Source organism: Porites lutea, chromosome 2 (assembly GCF_958299795.1).
Source record: "Porites lutea chromosome 2, jaPorLute2.1, whole genome shotgun sequence".
Taxonomy (NCBI): Eukaryota; Metazoa; Cnidaria; class Anthozoa; order Scleractinia; family Poritidae; genus Porites; species Porites lutea.
Window position 1 is genome coordinate 32,750,447 of NC_133202.1, and position 20,000 is coordinate 32,770,446.

The 20,000-nt window shown below is 37.4% G+C and overlaps 2 protein-coding genes across 2 annotated transcripts in view; both read left to right on the top strand.

Annotated features, from left to right (window-relative positions):
- LOC140926874 (uncharacterized) overlaps positions 1 to 5,949 on the top strand; it is a 7,244-nt gene extending 1,295 nt beyond the window's left edge. Inside the window, exons 2-7 of the mRNA XM_073376557.1 lie at positions 48 to 401; positions 1,001 to 1,197; positions 1,676 to 1,841; positions 3,098 to 3,291; positions 5,153 to 5,386; positions 5,817 to 5,949. Of these exons, the coding sequence (XP_073232658.1) occupies positions 48 to 401; positions 1,001 to 1,197; positions 1,676 to 1,841; positions 3,098 to 3,291; positions 5,153 to 5,386; positions 5,817 to 5,873 (1,202 nt within the window). The 3' untranslated portion in view covers positions 5,874 to 5,949. The remainder of the gene's footprint in view (positions 1 to 47; positions 402 to 1,000; positions 1,198 to 1,675; positions 1,842 to 3,097; positions 3,292 to 5,152; positions 5,387 to 5,816) is intronic.
- Positions 5,950 to 14,341: 8,392 nt separating this feature from the next.
- On the top strand, positions 14,342 to 19,784 carry LOC140928367 (uncharacterized). The gene is made up of 6 exons (XM_073378108.1): positions 14,342 to 14,729; positions 17,169 to 17,234; positions 17,358 to 17,419; positions 17,848 to 17,919; positions 18,373 to 18,498; positions 18,957 to 19,784. The coding sequence occupies exons 1-6, from the start codon at positions 14,452 to 14,454 to the stop codon at positions 19,427 to 19,429; spliced, it is 1,077 nt and encodes a 358-aa protein (XP_073234209.1). The 5' UTR covers positions 14,342 to 14,451; the 3' UTR covers positions 19,430 to 19,784.
- The last annotated feature ends 216 nt before the right edge of the window (positions 19,785 to 20,000 follow it).

Genomic DNA, 20,000 nt, shown 5'->3' on the forward strand with positions numbered 1-20,000 from the left:
TTTTTTTTAAACTACAATTGATAACTTTTGCTTATATTTTACGCTAGACCCTGGCGCTACTGATGAAACTGATTTCGATGCATTCTCCTCTGTACATGATAACCAAGCAATACCTTTTGCTCAGCTTTCCAATATAACGGAACAAAGAAAAGCAAATTTAAAAATCCTCTTACCTCACGAGCTTCGCCGTCAGAGACGTTTGGAAAAGGAGGGAGTTTACTTTAAGAGAATGACAGAGAAGATAAGAAGACAGGAAGTAAAAGAATGCACGATCGAGCGTGTCCACCAACCGTCAAAAGAGGCGTTTGTGGAACGATACATGAAGCATGGTAAACCTGCTATATTGACGGGAATGATGGACAGCTGGGAAAGTACAAAATCCTGGAAGTTTGAAGAACTTGGTACGGAGAGACATTCCCCTTTTCTCATAGAGTCTTTAACTCGAAAAATCGCACCTTCGACTTACTGATTGAACACTCACTAGAGAAGGTAGTTATGGTGGCTTTAAAGGGACGTTTTTCGGCACGATCTCTTGCACGAGGCATTGGCTGTTGCTATTTTGTTGTTTAAGCTCTCATACTTCAGCTTGACAATCGTCATCCCAACTGATAAACAAAGCAACTGAATCAGACACTACATTTTCAGCCTTAGTCCTGCAAACAACCATGAAAGAGGCTGAGACCTTTCAACAATGATACCAGGTTTCTCAAAGTTTCCTATCGTTTAAGAAAACGCCATTTAATGTTGGTGGCAGCTAAGGATTCGTCTTAATTTTCTATTTATTTACTTATTTACTTTTTATTTATCTATTTATTTATTTACATACCTATTAATTTGTTTTCTTTTTGTTTTCGCCACTTTCCTACCTGGATGAAAGGGCGTTTAAATTGATTAAAATTTTTTTGAGATCGGCTGCAAGTTGTCAATAGACCATAGAAAAAGATCGTACTTTCAACTCGAAGTTTTTGAGATGTCTAATATTTGACGTTATTTCCTGTAGGAAAGGTTCTCACCAAAGGGGTCAAGGTTGACTTAATGGAAGACCTAACCTCTTACACACTGTGGAATGACTTTCGAAGTCGATTTTCTGACATGTACAAGGAGCCTTCAAAAGTTATTATGAAGGACTTTGATCAAATTTACCCCGAGCTATTGGAGGATGTACGTTTTCCGAAATTTACCAAAGACTACACAGAGGTAATTACTGTTGTTCTTACAAGGACAGTCAATACAGTGTGCATTTGTATATTTTTTTATACATATATATATGCTATTGGAGGAGTTTGTACACACCTTTATTTTGATTGATTGAAGTAATTTTGAACATACGCGAGTACAAGAAAAAGCTAGAAAAAGTTCTTGAGGTTACAGAAATATAATCTATATAAAAGGACTTCGTATGGAGCAAAAGCTAGAGTATCTATCTCTAACAATCTGCACTATTAGTACCTGTCAGAAAGAATTAACATAGACCAATTCCTGGGCTGCTGCTAACATATGCGGACTTGAACTTGGGCCGTCACCGCTATTTATTAACCACAATTATAACCAACTCTTTTAACCCTCTTCAAAATAACATGGCCGACAGTTGAATATTTGCATGGTTGGAATTTCAATACAAGTTACCTTACGGTTAATTGGTATACCTTGAAGTTTCTATTTTGATTTGATTCAGGTAATAGATGAAGATATTCGTCCTCCTCACTTGTCATTTGAGATGGCGCCCAAGAGGTCTGGCCTGCACTGGCGAGTAGAACATCTTAATGCTTCATTATGGAGTGCTTTGATTACTGGGCGGAAACGCTGGGGACTTTATCCGCCATCACGATACTTTGTGCCGGGTAGGTGTTAACAGCGTTATACTACTACATGAGAAATTTCTGCAATTTGATTGGCTTAGAGCAGTGGTATTTCAGCTTAATTTGAAATACCTACATGTGAAAATTACAAACCTTTTGCCGGTAGTAGTATAAACAAATAATAGCATGATTTGTATGTGATATTTGGCATAAATACCACTCGTGATATTTCAAAATTGTCTCAAATTTCACTCGCCTAACGGCTCGTGAAATTACGTATAACAATTTCGAAACATCACTCGTGGTATTTATGCCAAAGATCACTACTAATCATGCTATTACCTATACTAATTTACCAGGCTATGGACGCAATTCCCATGATATTGTATTTCATTCGGCTCATATGGTACAAAAATAATTAAAATATTGCTTATTTGCACTCAGAGCATTATTTTTAATCTGTCAAATAACTTGAAGCCATCGGTAAATATTTCAAAAATTCGGGTACAATTCAATTTGGGCCTAGAAGGACTTGATGATGTTCAGTTCCCATGAAGTGGATGATTCATGCCATTTTTTTTTCACTTCGCGTTAAGTTGAAGTCGAAACTAAGGTTCTTTTCCAATAGATTGTCGACTTGAGCGATGGAATAACGGTCAATAACGTCTGTGATATTGCAAGTGATTATATCCATCAAAGCTACTAAGTAACTCAAATCGAATTGTTAACATTTTTCATGTTACTATGACGTATTAAAAGGAATTGAAAATTCTGACGACAATTATTAGTACCACATATAATCAACCAAGTCTAATCTTTGACAAATATAGAACGACTTCATATTGAGCCGAAATCTTGTATTGAGGAGCCATCATCATAACTCAGTTTCCTAGGTTTTGTGAAACTAAGTTTACCATTTGATATAATGTAGGAAAACGTGGGCCGTGTGGGAATTCGATGGAGAGCCAACTAAGACTGCACAGCGGTATATTACGTTAGACGGTTGAAAGTATCGTCTTGAATGAAATACATCTGGCCTAGGCAATTAAACTATATGCAAAAGCAGAAAAAAAACTACAAAGGCTAAGACCACGAATAAAATGTACAAGAAGGTAAAAAAAAAGCGATGATAATAATTTAAAGTGAGAATCAATATTGACATGCAGTCAAAATCTTATTAAAAATACAAAAACATCATTATCCACCTACTATTATTATAATTATTACAATAATTATTGTTATTATTATTATTATTATTATTATTATTATTATTATTGTTATTATTATTATTTTATCAGGTGTAATTCACAATGATCATCAAACGCAAGATTCACAACAGTCGGAATCATTCACATGGTGGATACATACCCGGCCTCATATAAAAGACGAGTACAAGCCACTAGAATGTATGCAAGCGACAGGAGAAATTTTATACATCCCTTCAGGATGGTGGTGGAGTAATCTGAATATCAATGATTCTATCACGTTACAGGTTAGTTCAACGTCTGGGCAAAAAACCTATCTTTACCCAAAATGCCACCACAACACCTAAGGTACCATAGTGATGCCTAGCTAAAGATTAAAGTTGTCGTGCTACTGCAGATGAAGAAAGTTTGACGTTTTTCTCAGGACGAACCTATGCAGTCATCTGAAAGTGTTGATCGATAAGTTAAGACAATCTACTTCACGTGCACTTTTGCATCTTCTTCTTCGTTTTTTTTTTTGTTTGTAAGATTTGCACTTTTTTCTACCTCTTAGCCCTTAGTGGGCATTATTATTTTTAAAGGGGCTGTCTCACGAGGATATTGTTGTTTTAGGTCTATAATATTCTCTGGTAAAGCCATTTATTCTCTGCTTGCACTGTCACGCAATGAAAAATAAAAATACAAACCATTCAATACAAAAGGACAAGAATCTGGGAAATGAAAAAAGATGAATATACAATAACCCTTGCCAAGAATCGGGTCTGTGAAATATTTCAAATGCGAGATATTGGGAAAAACGGTTTACCTAAATTTATAAAGCTTTGTATGGAAACGCCATGTTGGTGTCCCTTTCAGGAACACCAATATGGCCGCCGGATACCAACAGAAACATCTGTTTTCGAGTTTTCCTATTAATGCATGAATTCTTCGCTTGAGGAACTCATAACGATTACAGTAATATTTATTCTGAGACAAAGAATGTTTAGATTGCAAAATCTCCTAAAATCGGTAATAAATGTTTTTAACCCACATAAGAGCTTTCCCGGCCGCCAGCCAAATGCCGCGTCACGCAAAAGCCTGGAAATTCAAGCGTCCTCTCTCGCAAAACGAAGAGCCCTTTCGAACCAAAAATTTGTTTATGTAAAGATGTTTAGGTACTGTAATACCTCGTGAAAGTAGAAACTCAGAAGAATCGATAGTTTCTTAGTTTGATTTTTGGTGACGTCACGTGCAACCCAAGAATAAGTGCCATTATCCATATATAAAATGCTCTTGTAGAGTTATGAAGAAGATATCAAACAAATTTCATCAGGGACATTTATCACAATAATTTTTGGGTGACTTTTGCAAGGAATAGCATCACAACGTAAAAAAAGGATTTCAATCCATGTCCTTGCCATCCGTAGCAAGAGATGGCAGGAAACAGTTTCCGGTAATGCCCAACTATATATAGTTGTAAATAACAAAATTGTACCAGTACTCTTAGAATTTAATTGATGCTAAGGAATACACTTAGCCTTCTAAAAAGATAGCAAATAGCCTGACTTAGCTCTTGAAAGTTTATCCCTTCCTTATCACTAACGATTATAAATTCTCTCAACCTGGGAAGGTTCTGTTGCGTGCAATTGTGTTCACACTAGAGACAGTCAAACTCGGTTACAAGTAGAGAAAACTAGAGATAAAAGCTCTTTGACAGAGGGCTTCCACACTCAGTAAATTATTTTAAAATGAATTGTAGTAGCAATGACTGTTTAACTGTTTATTAATTATTATAAATTTTACAGAAAGTAATATCTACTGCCTGCAGTCAGCAGATTAGCTAGTCGACGAGAGCAGTGGTTACACGTATTTTATATATATACAAATAGCTCACAAGAAAGACTAGAGAAAAAAATGTACTAAATAAATAAAAATAAATTCAATTAAATTAAGTTTACAATAATGTACTTTGTAAATATAAGCCGAGTTTTTAGGAAATTTTTGTTATTAATGGGTAAATCAATATAATTATTTTCTTCTGAAAATATTTGGAGTAAAGTATAGTGCCAAATCTTCCAGCTGGCCTTTGATGAGGCCCTAGAAATCGGCGATCATGACGCTATAATCTCCAAATGATAAAAGTATATCGGTGCGTTTCCTTTACTCTAGAAGTCTGTTTGCGATGAAACAAGCATCCGGGCATGTATGGACGAGCTAAAGGAAATGGCGGACAGCGCCGGAGATAACTATTTTGGGGACGCTTTCATTCAACTACGTCACTACCTGGCAATTCACGAACCAGGGCTTCTCACAGATGATGACCGACAGTTTAGATCTCCGATAAGAGGCCTGGGGATAACTAACCACGACCACGGAAATCGGCACCATGAAAATGTCTGGGAGGTAAAAAGTTTGTTTTGATTTTTGTAATAAACGCTAATGGCTTCGTTCACGAACGCCCGATCGTGTTCCATGTTATATGCTGTCTAGGCTTTCTTTGAGAACCTTCTACACTGTACATAGACACTTTATCGATTGAGGATAATACGTATAATACCACAGTAACAAATTTTATTGATAAAAATAGAGGACCTTGCATTTCTTAGCTAGTTACACATATATGATATATAAGTAAGTCTATTATATATTTACTGATTATAACAGTCTACAATCTTGAATCTCACATTTTCAATATCTTCGAAAAAGTACTGAAGATCTAGTTGGTTTATTTTGGTTTTGTCTTGATTATCAGTGAGTCGATTATTTATCTGTAACTAATTCAGTCAATACAACTGTTCATAAATACTTTCTTTTCCTTTATCTTTCTCTTTAGAAATATTTCATGGAAGGCCTTGAAGTGGAGGATTCCTCTCCGCGTAGTGCAGGATGATGCTATGATCGACTTGATTAAACGATTAAACGCAAGCACTTGCCCTTGAATTTAGATTTATAGCTGCTAATAACAAATTTCATAATTTCCTTAGCAATATTTTAAATTTTATTCAGTTTTATATTACTGATTTTAAATATAATCTGGCAAAAGTCAACGAGAGTCAAACAGATGACACAGAATTCAGTCGACAGTCTCAGAGATTTAGCAGAACGATCGAGAAACGTAACCCACGTGGTTTTGACCCCGGCGGGCTAAAATTGACTGGACCGGTCACCTGGAGCGAAAGGCGAGGGGGAAAAGAGATAGGCTGGGAACTAGATTGATTCACATAGCCTCCGATCGTGCTCTCCCTAAAAAAAGACGTAAAACGCGCGCCTATTCAAAAAAAGACGATGAAACATGCGAAAGTATAGCTTTACGCTATTCCTTGTTTTTGTGTTCGTCTTTTGTGGCTATGATTTGTATTTTTGGATTCTGTTTCAGTTTTGCGGTTTAATTTTGAATTTTTTTGGTGTGTTCCCTGTTGGGGATGCTTATTTCCGTTTGGGGATTTGTGTTTCCTTTTTCCCGGTTATCGTAAAAATACTCGAACTTAAGCGCCCCTCCTCGAGAGAATCCCCTGATTTCTCAGGAATTCCCGAGAACTATTCAAGAGAGAAACGGCTGTATATCTTATTGATCTTGGAAATTCTCGGAAATTCCCAAGAACAGGAATATTTTTAAAGGAAGAGAATACAAACATCATCAGAAATTTCCAAAAAAATTCAGATATTAATCAAACCGGGTATAAAATACGAGAGGTCAGGGAACGAATTAAAATAGTTAGACGTGATGCGCGACGTGACACACTCAACGGGTGCTAAACCAATGTCAGATTCTCCTCAGTAGATTAATAATATGTTATCGGTTATATTATCAGTACTTTTTGAAACAGCTTGCCTGCGAGCAGGCTTACTTGACTATTTGCTTATACGAGTTTGTGGAAAATTTTGGCGGCGCAAGGAGGCAGAGCCCGCGAGAAGAATAAGACGAGGAAAGGCAAAGGTGAGCCTGCTCGCAGGCTACGAAATCGCCTAATCTAAAGTTCATTCCCAAAGGGCGACGGCTTATTAATAAACATGTCAGTCACAGATTAGTATACTAAAAGAAGAAAAAAAATATTTTCCTACTTACATTTGATAACCCCAAATCTCAAATTTGACAGTCCAAGTAAATGTCAGCTTCTGACCCGACATGCAGATTCGGTTTTCTTCTTCGGGTAATCAGATGAGTAATCTCAGTCGACGATCCATAGACATATTGTTTCTCGATAAAAACATAGTGTTTGGGAATTACTCAGAGGTGAAATATACAGTACTACTACTTTAGCGTAGTATAAATCAACGTAAAGTAGCTCTTTCGAGACCCTCCTAAACACTCACCATCGTGACGGCCGCCGAATAAGATTCTTTGTTTCAAATCTCATGACTTTACCACGTGACCGTAGTGCGCAAAGTTCTTTTCTATTGCGATAGTCACGCAAAAGTACCCAGTGTGCGATTTTCGGAGGCGAAACGAAGAGTGGATGCCAAGTACAATATTCAAGGATGTATTACATGCTTGTAGATGATTACAAGATCAAGACCCGTCGAGCGTGCTTACTAAGAGGATTGATAATCTAATTCCACACCCCTGTCCCGGCCGGGGTATGGGGTACTCCAGAGGCCTATGATTACTGGGTACTCCCAGTGTGGGCAAGATAGTTGTGTGCCCGTGCTCCCGAGTGGGGTATGGGTTTAAAGGGTCATTTTTGCCTTTGTTGGCGTTGTGTTCCCAGACTGATCCTTAGCTAGGGTACCTTGAGTGTATTAGCTAAAATTCAAGTTGGTAAATGCCCAACTACAGGAAAAAAAAAATCGACTGTTGAAACGGAACTGTCCCTACATGAAGGTGTATGCGTTTGACCGTTTATTAAAAGAAACTCACTGCAACAATACATTGTACATATAAGGCTGAATTACAGAGCTACTTACAATCGTTAAATAATATGTACATAATAAATCACAAAAATCACTAACTACCTACAACTAATACTCAAAAGTAATAACATCTTAAGTGCGCTTGGTCTTACAAACTCTGCATTTTGGGCGAAAGCAGTAGTTAGCTCCTGACCTCAGATAATAATTAATGCTGAACATCCTCCAGTTAAGGGAAAATAAAGTCAATAAAGTGTAACAAGTGATTTTCGTTCTGTAATTTTGCAATTATTAGTTGTTTTTTTTTCATTGAAAAACTAGCCTGCGTGTAGATGTGTACTACTTCCTTTCATGCACGCCGAGAAGACTTTTTTTATTACTTTGATTTCCTGCATGAAACATGAACAAAGGAAATAGTAGACGTGTGCACGCAGCCTGTTGAAAGACTGATGTGTGATTTTTCGGGTTTGGATCTTAAAACCCTAGGCTGCACACACCTATCGTATTTCAGGGACCGACCACCCCCATAAGAGTTCTCAATGATATTCAAAGTCAGCCAGACGAGTGTAAACCAAAACCACTTCTCTTCAGTGAAACTGTTCAGAACCATTCCTCTAGTTTGTCCAATTTTGTTGACAACCGATTGTTTTAGCTATGAGGCCGAGAACGAAGGAACTTCCTTTCTCTTTCCCTTACCCCCTCCACCCCCGCACCCTTTCCTCCTTATTTTATATTTTTCCGCATGCTTCGCGTCGCACTCCACCATCTGAACGCCTGGGACAGGTTAAACCAGAAACAGCAAAGAACTGTAACATGTTTTCAGCCTCCGGATGGAGACTTAAAAGTCAAAACGTTTTGCAAATATAAATTTTAATTAGCCTTATCCTAGCATGTAACAAATTATATTTCATTGAAATTGTGCTAGATTTTGGAGCGGGAGCTATGACGTCATCATTATCACTTAAAAGAATGTCTAAACTAATTAAGCAAGTCAGCAACAACAAAGATTGTCTGCAAGTGGAGAAGTAATTTGCATAGTTTTAGTTTGAACTCAAGAGATGAGCATTATAACTTAACTATCACATCAGTAACGGACAATGCTGACGCTGTCAGAAAAGAAATTTGATTATCGTGTGTCATGCCTTCTTTTAGTTCTGCTGTTCTTCTTTTGCATCGTGGGATTTCTACTTGGTACAGTGTTGATATATCTGAATGTGAACGACAGAATTAGCAAGCTCGAGCAGAAAGTGTTCAGTTCCCGGTAGCAGCAGACTTGAGCTACAAACTCTATGCAGAAATATCAACTTGAGGAGAAGGATCGTCTACTTTGTGTAAGTTTTCCCGACCAGGATATTATGGGTATAAACTGTATAAAATTTGGAGACAGACGAAAGGAAAAACTGACTATACTGTACTGTCAGATACTATCACAATTAATGCAGGTACGTACGTTAATACCATTGTTGAATTTGGTCTTGTCCATATCACTGTCCGTTATCATAAATAGCAAGGAATCCAACGGAGAAAGACTAAAATTATGATCGTCTTTTTTCTTGTATTATTCTATTTTGTATCAATCTATGCAGGCTCTTGTAAGAGCTGCTAGAATGCTCTCTCGGTTTATTTGCATTTCTCATGGACATTCCTTTGAAACTAAGTGACAAGCTCTACGCCTATAACCTAAGGCGTTAGCTCCAAGTCAGCTCGGTTCTCAATATTTAAATAATCTGTTATATATAGCCTTCGTTTTCTCAAAAATTTAAATGAAAAATTTTTCGAGAAATCAGCTATTCTATTTCAGAATAAATGTCCTGAAGTTGCCTTGAGCCTTGGGATGATTGACTTAACCAATTCGCCTCTGAACCGCCCGTAACCGCCCGTGCAGATCCAGGTTCCTTCTACGGCTTGTGACGTCATCAGTTTTAACGGCCAAGGACAAAGTCGTCCCCTGACTTATGCAGGGTAAAAGGAACTTTCAAACCATAACAAAATGAGCACGATTCAGTGAAGGAGACCGGAGAAAAAGGAAAAAAAAATCAACAACAAAACATGTAACATTGACCAGAAATTTCTTTGAAAATCTAGTTTCACTACCCACCTTAGCATACCCACCTTAGCATTAGCTATGTTTAGGAATCAAAATTACAACACAGGGCAATTACGTTACTTTGATAACAATTTGTCACGAACATCAAAACAAGCTGAAATATATTTTATGAATTGTATATCTAGCCGGATTTATGAAAACCGTACCATTGGACACCAGGAGCCCACACACCTTAAACTGACTCAACTAAAGTAAATATCGCCAAGAAACTCAGCTCTTACCCATGGTTCTCTTAAGGTGACTCTCTTCTTGGTTCCTGATTAGCAAAAGAAACATTCAAGTCCATCAAAAAGACACTCTGGACTTGTCCATACACTCTAGCTGCTTAAAGGCCCTGAATGACGGAGGACGCTTAAGACTTAAACAAGTTCTAAGCAGAGAATTCAAGGTTAAATCACCCCCCCTGACTTCCTCCACCCCCCCCCCAGCCTAGCACGTGCTTGAGGGGAATGCTTTCATTGGCCAATGGGCCTCAAAAGTTACAAGAATTTGACATGACAAACTAAAGGCAGACATGACCAGTGCACTGACTCTCCCAGACCAGGACTAATAGAAGGTACAACGCTTTTGCATCACCCTCCCCCCCTAGGGATTGACATAGAGGCCGCTTTCCAACCCATGGCGAGTTAGCTCAGGGACTGAACTTGACAATGAGACCAAGCAGGACAGCAAGCCCCCTATGTTTTTTCTCGCCGCAGTGACCAGAAAGCTGGCTATCGCCAGCTTTCTGTGCGAATATTCTGGTCCATTTTGAGGTATGTTTTCAAAAATTCGTCTAGATATTGCTAAAGTAATTGAAGAGTTCATCAGTTCATTGATCAAACCGTTTATAGGTAACTGGGTAATATTTGGAATCAGGGTCTTGACTTTATAGTAAAATTTATTCCTAATCATAGAGTATGTAGGACATTGAAAAAGAAAGTGAACTTCGTCTTCTATTACATTGCATCCACAAAAAGGGCAATACCTATTATCCTTCGTAGTTTGATTGTATCTGCCTATTTCTATCATAAATTTTGGTTGCTGATTCGTAGTTTTACTAAAGCCCTTCTCCCAGCTGTTCCTCTTGTTAAGTCTAAGTAACACTGAGGTATGATCGGTTTTAAAAGATCTATAATAAGATCTATAAATTCAACTTTTTGAGAATGTTGAAGGGTGTTTTGCCGATATGAGATATATTCCTGTTTCATTAAACTTACATAGCTTTTTACCATGATATCTAATAAATCAGGGTTAAAGTCAGGAAGCTTAAAGTATTCTGACATATTCATTAAATGAGGGTGGAAGCTATTTTTTGCCATTACAGTGTAAGTCGAATGACATTAAAAAAGCTTGTTTGACGAAAGTTTCCTCATCTTTAGACTGCATATACAAAATGTATTTAAGAATTTTTTGTGTAATGATTGATTGTGATATTTAAAGGAAAACGTCACCAAGCTCTGCTCTACAAGCTATATTAGAAGCTTTGTTGTTTACCTCCAAGTATCGTTTACAAAGTTGAAGGTGTGCCTTCTCGATTTGTGAGCCGTCCCAGGTCTTAAAATCTGGTTAGGCATACACACCCCAAATTTCGTTGTTATATCTTAGAATAGGGGAGATCATAGTATCAAATATTTTACAGGCGAGAGCTGCTACAAAAGTCTTAGTAGTGACCAGTACCAGTTGGATTTGTGAACTAAGGAATCTGTTTTTAAAATAATTAATTAAATTTATCTTCAAATTTAGGACGCTTTTCTGTACTGGAAGTGAATGATTGTAAAGAAGATCAAACTGAGATGAAGAGACACTTAGAGAGCAAAGCTACAATTGAACTAGTTACAACAAGAAGGATGTGTTGAGTCTAACTAATACTGGGGGATTGTCCAGACCTTTCATGACGAAGAAAGATTTCCTAGCAAGAACGTTTTTTCTTTTCCTTGATGAAACAATATTTTCGTTTCAAGGGCTTCGCGTTTACCCTGTTTTGAACCAAATTTAGTCTTGATTTACTCGTCCTTCCCAAGTCGCGCGAAATAACAGTAACAAATTAAACGTGATGAAACAAATCGAAGCTCCACAATAAATGCATATCATAATACTACCGTTTGAACTTTCCTTGAGATTCCTGAAACAACTTTACTATAATTAAAACGCGGGGTATAACTAAATAGAACAAAACCGAACCAAAAATAAATCGAACTCTTTCAAACTAAATCGGTCGGATTGTTGTTCGATTGGTTCGGTAATCGAACATAATCGAACTGGAACTTTTCGGTGAGTTCGATTACCGAACTCAGTAGAACCAATCGAACTCAATCGACGCGATTAGTTTGATTTTGTTCGGCAGAAGGCAACGCATCCAGTTTCAATTGAATCGGAAAGATCTCCCTCTAGTATGTGCGTGAAGCAGTTTGAAAAGAAAAATATTTCAATTAACCCGGAATTAACTAAAATCTTTATAGTGAAAGTGACTCAAAAACGACAAATTCACAATTGATAGTGGGAAACATTGAACTGCACAGTACAACCATCTAAAATTGACTGACTGGGGATATTCTTAAGGTACCAGAAAAGTCAAATCTTCTTCGATAATGTTTCGATACGGAAAAAAAGGCCTTTGTAACTAACAGGATCTGAGCACACGCAACAGTGTGAAGCATATACAAAATAGTCATTACTAGCGCTACCATGCTCTCGTAACATCAAAGTAAATGTCCATTAAAAGTACAAGCGGCGTTTTTAAAAGCTGTTGCACAACAGAAGCAATACAAGCCACACTTTTGGCGTTACAATGCTTCATTAAATGTAAAAGAAATAACAGCGACAGAGACGGCGAATTCGTTTTCCGCCCTCTGTGACATCTTTGCGTACTCGTGGACTCGTGTTTGAAATTGAAGCCAATTGATACATAACTTATTTGAACGCAACCCCCTGTTTGAAACCAGATGAAACTGGGTTTATGTTCGGTTGTTGCGGTGTTCGATTTTGTTCGATTGACAAAATTTTGGAGTGAGTTCGATTAAGTTCGATTACCGAACCCAATCGAAGTCAATCGAATGGTTGTAGTTTGATGGGGTTCAATTACCTAACTTGTGCTAAGCTACAGCGGGTATTAACTTTAAATTTACGTCAGTCCCTATTATCTCGTTCTCGTGACGCAGTCTCAACTTTAATACTCTACAGAATAGTTAGAGTGCGAAATGGGGCTTTAATAGTTAACTGATATTTGGCCAAAAAAACAGTAGTTAACTGATGACTGGCGAAAAAATTAGTAGTTAACTGATAAATGAAAAGTTAACAGTTAAGTGATATCATATTAATGTTAATGAAAGCAACAAAGTTTTGCAAACAGAAATGCTATTTTCTGACATTTTTCTGTCCCGCTGATCGACCCGGTGGCACATTAACTGATAGCGTGCTATCAGGATCACCTGCTTTCAATTCTTTACTTTCTTCCTTTCTTTTAAATATAATTTTATTTATTTATTTGTTTATGTATTTCAGTTTTCTTTTCGTGCGTACTCCTTACGCGGGGTCGAACTCAGATTTGTCCACTAGGTTAGAAAATTGTGGAAAATAGTTACGGTCAACTTTTTACGCTCTGGAAGAAAAATCGGGTTGTCCCTTTATTTAAAATAGGCACAGTCATTTCTTCTCTCCCGTCTCTGTACGGATAAAGTATTACTAATAAGTTCGCTTTCCCCAGGTGACTGACTGCACAATCATCTGAATCATGTTCATGTATTTCGATTGCTGTTATGGGTTTTTCATATACAATGTTAAACAAAAGTCAATCGTTTCAGCAAGATGCAACTATTTTACTTCCGTATTTTAGTTCGCTCGTTTCCATCGCGCCGTGACAAAAATGCTAATCAAACGTTGTTAACTGCCGTATGGTATTTACTTTTACTGACAGTAGCATTATAGGTAGAGCCGATTAATGCGAATTATACCACGCAATACAATGTGATAATAACGCAGTGCTGTATAAAGATAAATAAAATTAACAATTCTTCAGAACTTAGTATGGATGCATTTTTTATTAAAAGTTGTTTTTATCGTCCGTAAAAACACTGGGAATCATATGCATGTAAAGACACTATATTTGATTATGCCATTCGACAATTGATGCAAATTTAATTGGGAATCACACACCATAATACATGTCGGATGAAAGAGTATTCAAATAAACCTATACTAGCTAAATTGAAGGGGGTCACCCGCCAAGTTAATACCCTTATTCCATAAAAAAATTGCGTTACTTAGGTCTCCCATTTTTTTGACAGTGCCCCAATCCCCGACCCCAAACCCTTCCCCCCACCTCACCCCACCCTTCCATTTTTTTACTTCCTTCTGACTGTGTTACGTCACGAGCGCGAAAAATTTCATGCTTATATTAACCTGGCGGATGTTCTTTCCTATGATACCTGGCTACTATATATCACAGCTTTTCAGTTGTGGTGTAAGTGAAAGGCTCATCTGTTTCTACGTCAAATTCAACGGATTATTCGTTGTACTGACTCATCCAGTCGCCATGAAAGCTTCTCCGACAGTAATTACACGTTACAGTCTGCGTCTCGTGGCTTTGTTTGTGATGTGCTGTGCCATTTTGGTTCACGTCTCTGCCACGAATGAAATTCGGTCCGAGCAAAGTCAAAGAGAACAAATTGTCGACCGAGTGTTTGACGATGGCGCTAAAATTGGCGATGGTGAAAAACGTACCTTGTTGCATCGTCAGCGAAAATCAGCTAAAAATAATGTGATGGCCAGTCTGTCGGAGGTACAAAAAAGGCTAAGAGCCATAGAAGAAAGGTAAGTTCTTCGTTTGCCGTTTTTTTTTTTCAATTTATCAGAGCGGTGATACTTTTTGACTGGAACACTAGTTTTTATGCAACTGAGATTCTTTGCGAAATTACTGTGCAATCTTATCAACTGTAACTGCTGATATTCGGAAAAATTGTCACCCTCGTAAAGTTTTCGAGAAAATATACTGAGGCCATTGTAAATTTAAAAAAGGCTTTAGTTGCCCTAGGATGACACCGAACAGATATAAATTTATTAGCACCGCTTAGAATAAAATGTCAAGAGATGTAAAAGTAATCTCTATATATAGTCTAAAAAGCGTTTCCAATGTATTTTTAGGAGAAACCCGTAGTTGGGTGCCCCTGAATTATCACGCCGGCCACCAGCAGCTATTAATTCTCGCATATATATTATAGTTAGTGGAAAAAAGTTGTCTATTTGCAACAGAGGATCTAAAACACAAGCTAAGGCGTGTGATCTATGGAGACATCGAAACTTGGCAAAAATGAGCAACTTTCAAAAACAGTCTAAAATGAGTAAAATGGAAGAGCCATAAAAAAAAATATCATCACCGAATGGATCTATAAAGGCTGATGAAGAAGGCGTATACCAGGCAAAACACAAAGAATCGAAAAAAGTAATAGCCCAAAAAAGAGGCCTTTTCGAAAAGGAAGCTTATTTCAATAATCTCTCCGTATCTTTAGTCCGTTGAACACAGTGAAATTTTCTAGCAGGGTTTTTAGCTAAAATTTAACAACAGAAATGGCATTAACTTCAAAGGACCGCAAGCGAATATTTCGCAGGACGTAGGATCTAAAGGAAATCTGATAAGCAAAAATATACCAAAAGAACATAAATCTGCAAAGCTGATCGTGTTAAGTTGATATAAACTTTGAAAGACATTAACATGACACCGATAGAAAACTAAACAGGGCAGGCTTGTAGCTGATAATTAACCACCAATCCGCGATCATTTATCAGTTTCCAGGGGTGATTAGGTTATCTCTCCCTCCCTCCCTCCCCCCATCCATCCATTCCTTACTTCCTTCTTTCCTTCCTTCCTGTATTCATTCATTCATTCATCCATCCATTCATCGTATCCATCCATCCATTCATCCATCCACCCATCCATCCGTCCGTCCATCCATCCATCCATCCATCCATCCATCCATCCATCCATCCATAGTATCCATCAATTCATTTATTCATTCATTCATTCATTCATTCATTCATTCATTCATTCATTCATTCATTCATTCATTCATTCATTCATTCATTCATTCATTCCTTCATCCATTCATTCATTCAATTCATCCATCCATCCATCCATCCATCCATTCATCGTATCCATCAATTCATTCATTCATTCATTCATTCATTCATTCATTCATTTATTCATTTATTCATTCATTCCTTCATCCATTCATTCATTTATTCATACATTCATCCATCCGTCCACCCATTCATCCATCGTATCAATTCATTCATTCATTCATTCATCCATCCATCCATCCATCGTATCCATCCATTCATTCATTTATTCATTCATTCATTCATTCATTCATTCATTCATTCATTCATTCATCTATCCATCCATCCATCCATCGTATCCATCCATTCATTCATTCATTCATTCATTCATTCATTCATTCATTCATTCATTCATTCATTCATTCATTCATCCATCTATCCAACCATCCATCGTATCCATCCATTCATTCATTCATTCATTCATTCATTCATTCATTCATCTATCCATCCATCCATCGTATCCATCCATCCATCCATTCATTCGTTCATTCATTCATTCATTCATTCATTCATTCATTCATTCATTCATTCATTCATCCATCCATCTATCCATCCATCCATCGTATCCATCCATCCATCCATCCATCCATTCATTCATTCATTCATTCATTCATTCATTCATTCATTCATTCATTCATTCATTCATTCATTCATTCATTCATTCATTCATTCATTCATTCATTCATTCATTCATTCATTCATTCATTCATCCAATATCCATTCATCCTATCAATTCATTCATTCAGGTTCATTCATTCGTTCGTTCGCTCGTTCGTTCGGTTGTTCGTTCGTTCGTTCGTTCGTTTATCCGTCCATTCCTAATCCTTTACCATTTCCTTCTTTTTCCTTCATTTTCATCTCTCCGTAGGTTTATTTTTCTCGTTATCCGTTGTGACGTTCGTTTCATTATAGGTTCATCGTCTAATCTCAATGACATTTATTTTGCTTTATTGCTGACCGATCCAAGGCTAAGTAAGAATTAAATTACGACCAAAGGATGACTGCTAGTCTGTAACAGTTGGGATTTTATACCTGATAGCGATGCGTGTCAGAGGTAATGTAAGTATAATTATTATTTAACGCTTGTGTTCGAACAGTGCCTTTTTTTTTATTTTGAGTTTTTTCTTTTCTTGACAGACACAATAAAAGTGCAAGCCTGATGGAAAAGCGACTTCAAGAAATGGAAAAGCGGTTTATAAAACGGTGCGTATACTGTTATTGAATTAATAAATCAATTATCCGTTGAAACTTCACAGTTTCTTGTTAATCTTTGGTTATACATGTAATATAACTTAGCGAGTTAACAATGAATTTATCTTTCTACAGACTCGACGCATTGGTGCAAACACCGCATTCAAGTGACTCGTCACTATTGTCCTACCTACTTGGTTTGTACACTAGTGTTAGAAAAGGAATGGTTAAACTGACTAGCCCATTGATCGTGTAACAGAGCACAACGAAATGCTGCCCAAACTAAAAATTTGTCTGACAGCCTTTGGCGAAAAAACAAACAAACAAACAAACAAACAAACCAACAAACGAACGAACTAACTAACGAACCACAAAAGAGAAAACAAAAACAAACAAACAAACAACATCGAAAGACGATTCCCAGTTCTCTCGCAATTATAAGGTCTATTACTTTAAGAAAATTTGGTTTCATTTTTCAATGTTGGATATGGTGCATTCGGATTTTTAGACCATTCATTTAGCCTCCTTTATTATAAAATGACGCAATGTAACGCCTAAATATCTTTGGTATTGTTAATTAATTTGAACATACATGTTGTATCTCTTAAATTTATACGTGTTTCAGTGAGAGATGGCCGCAATAACGGAAAACAATCAATGGGACCACCTGGACCCCCAGGCAAACCAGGAGTAAGAGGTAAGCAAGATTTGTCTACTGCTTTATGTCGGCGTTACCAGTTGTCTACTTTTTGTAAGGTATAGGGCTGCCTCATAGAAAATATCTAAAAGCTAATTTAACTAGGAGGACATTAATAAAACTGGCTAATGGACTACTTCAAATTATAAATGAGGTTGTTAAATGGAGGTGCACATTTTAATACAGCTGTACTAGCTCTCTTAGTTATAGTTCTGTCAGTAAGAAGGAAGCAAGGTGGGAATTAAAGCTTACCTCATCTTCACACAAATTAGTCCGTGATAAACTCAAGTTAATGTCTAATGTTTAGCTTTTGTAATGAGCCTCTCAGATCTGTTGATATCGTTTTTCTTAATCAAAATGTAAATTTTCACTGAAGTATTCCCATATGATAGACATGGTCATAGGAACAAACATGCATTTTTGATAATGATTGTCGTAATTGTGTCCCTCTAGGTCCTAAAGGGGAAAAGGGAGCTCAAGGAGTTAAAGGCGATAAAGGACAAGCTGCCAGTTCTGGGGTGAAGTATGTTCGCTGGGGAAAGACCACATGCCCTAATGGTGCTCAGATTGTCTATAAAGGTACAAAAAGGGGATGACTTTGTCCTTCATTTAATTCATGTATCCAACAAAAGCAAAATCAAAGTAACAAGGAAACATAAACAAATTGATGCCAATATCTCGTCATTTTCTTTATTCTAACAACGGGACGGAGATAGCATGTTCAAGGATTTTATGAATCCCTCGTACCTTTAATTATAATGCATTATTTTAAAGCTTATATAATATTTTGGTAGCCTTTTAGGACCAAAGGTACATTGCCCAACAAAGCTATCAAGTTCTACCCCAAGTCAATGCGTTTTTCGGAACATTAAAAGGAAGATGGTTCACAACACTGTTACTCACAAGTTTGAACATATTATTCTTCACGACTGGGATTTCTAAATTCACATGTTATTATTCACTTAACGTCATAATGGATGTTTTCAGAGTTTTTAGTTGAATTGAGTTAACGTATCCCTAACTTTTCTACTTATTAGGTATCATGGGTGGCGAGCAATACACTCACACTGGAGGTGGAGTGAATTACCTTTGCCTTCCAAAGACTCCAAAGTACGACAGGTACAAAAATGGCCACCAGGGTGGCGGATACGTATACGGCGCTGAGTACCAACTCTATTTTAACCCATTCAAGAAAAGTCTTAACCAACACGATCCACCTTGCGTTGTCTGCTTTGTCCAGTCACGTGGTTCGATGCTAATGATGCCCGCAAGGAACGATTGCCCCACTGGATGGACCGAGGAGTATCATGGGTACCTGATGACTGAATATCATGGCCACAAGAAGCAACGTGATTTCATCTGCGTTGACAAAGACGCTGAGTCTATCCCTGGCAGCCAGGCAGACAAGAACGGTGCATTACTCTATTTTGTGGAAGGAGTGTGTGGCAACCTACCATGTGGTCCATATGTCAACGGTCGAGAGTTGACTTGTGCTTTGTGCACCAAGTGAAAGAAATAATTTTTTTTTCTACTGTGGGTTTCAAGGGGCAAAATGTGATTTTTTAAAATGAACTGTATTGATTTGAAAACCTAGTTCAGAAAATTTAAACACATCATCTGTTTAAAGCAGCCCATTTTCAGTTGCTGATTATTTCAGTTCAGCCAGACACATCGGCGGAAAGTAGCTTGAGTAAATCATAATAGAAATTAATTGGTAAATCCTTGGCAAGAAGAAATTTGTCTCCTTCCCTGCATGATGAAAGGGCTAAATAGTTCAATCGCTAAACATGATAAGCTAATACACGTCAGAATTTAGAATCTGTTGGTAACTATTGAATTATGAAATAAATGAAATGATTTTTTTCCACTCATGACTTGCACAGTCACATTTCAATACCGGCGAAGCTACCAGCCACTAAATAGACCAGTGTTTTAGGCCTTTTTCAAACGTCAAACCATCTTCCTTCCCAGTACCCCCTCTTTTCCTCCCATGAAAAAGGACGCGGCTAATCACATGGCCCCAAAATATGGATGTCTGGTCGGGATAGGTATGGTGTTGAATCCTCGCCAAAAATCAACTA

Coding starts and splice junctions, on each gene's coding strand:
- LOC140928367 (XM_073378108.1), top strand. CDS start 14,452: ATGAAAGCTTCTCCGACAGTAATTACACGTTACAGTCTGCGTCTCGTG. Junction 14,730..17,168: donor CTAAGAGCCATAGAAGAAAG/GTAAGTTCTTCG, acceptor TTTTCTTGACAG/ACACAATAAAAGTGCAAGCC. Junction 18,499..18,956: donor TGCTCAGATTGTCTATAAAG/GTACAAAAAGGG, acceptor TCTACTTATTAG/GTATCATGGGTGGCGAGCAA.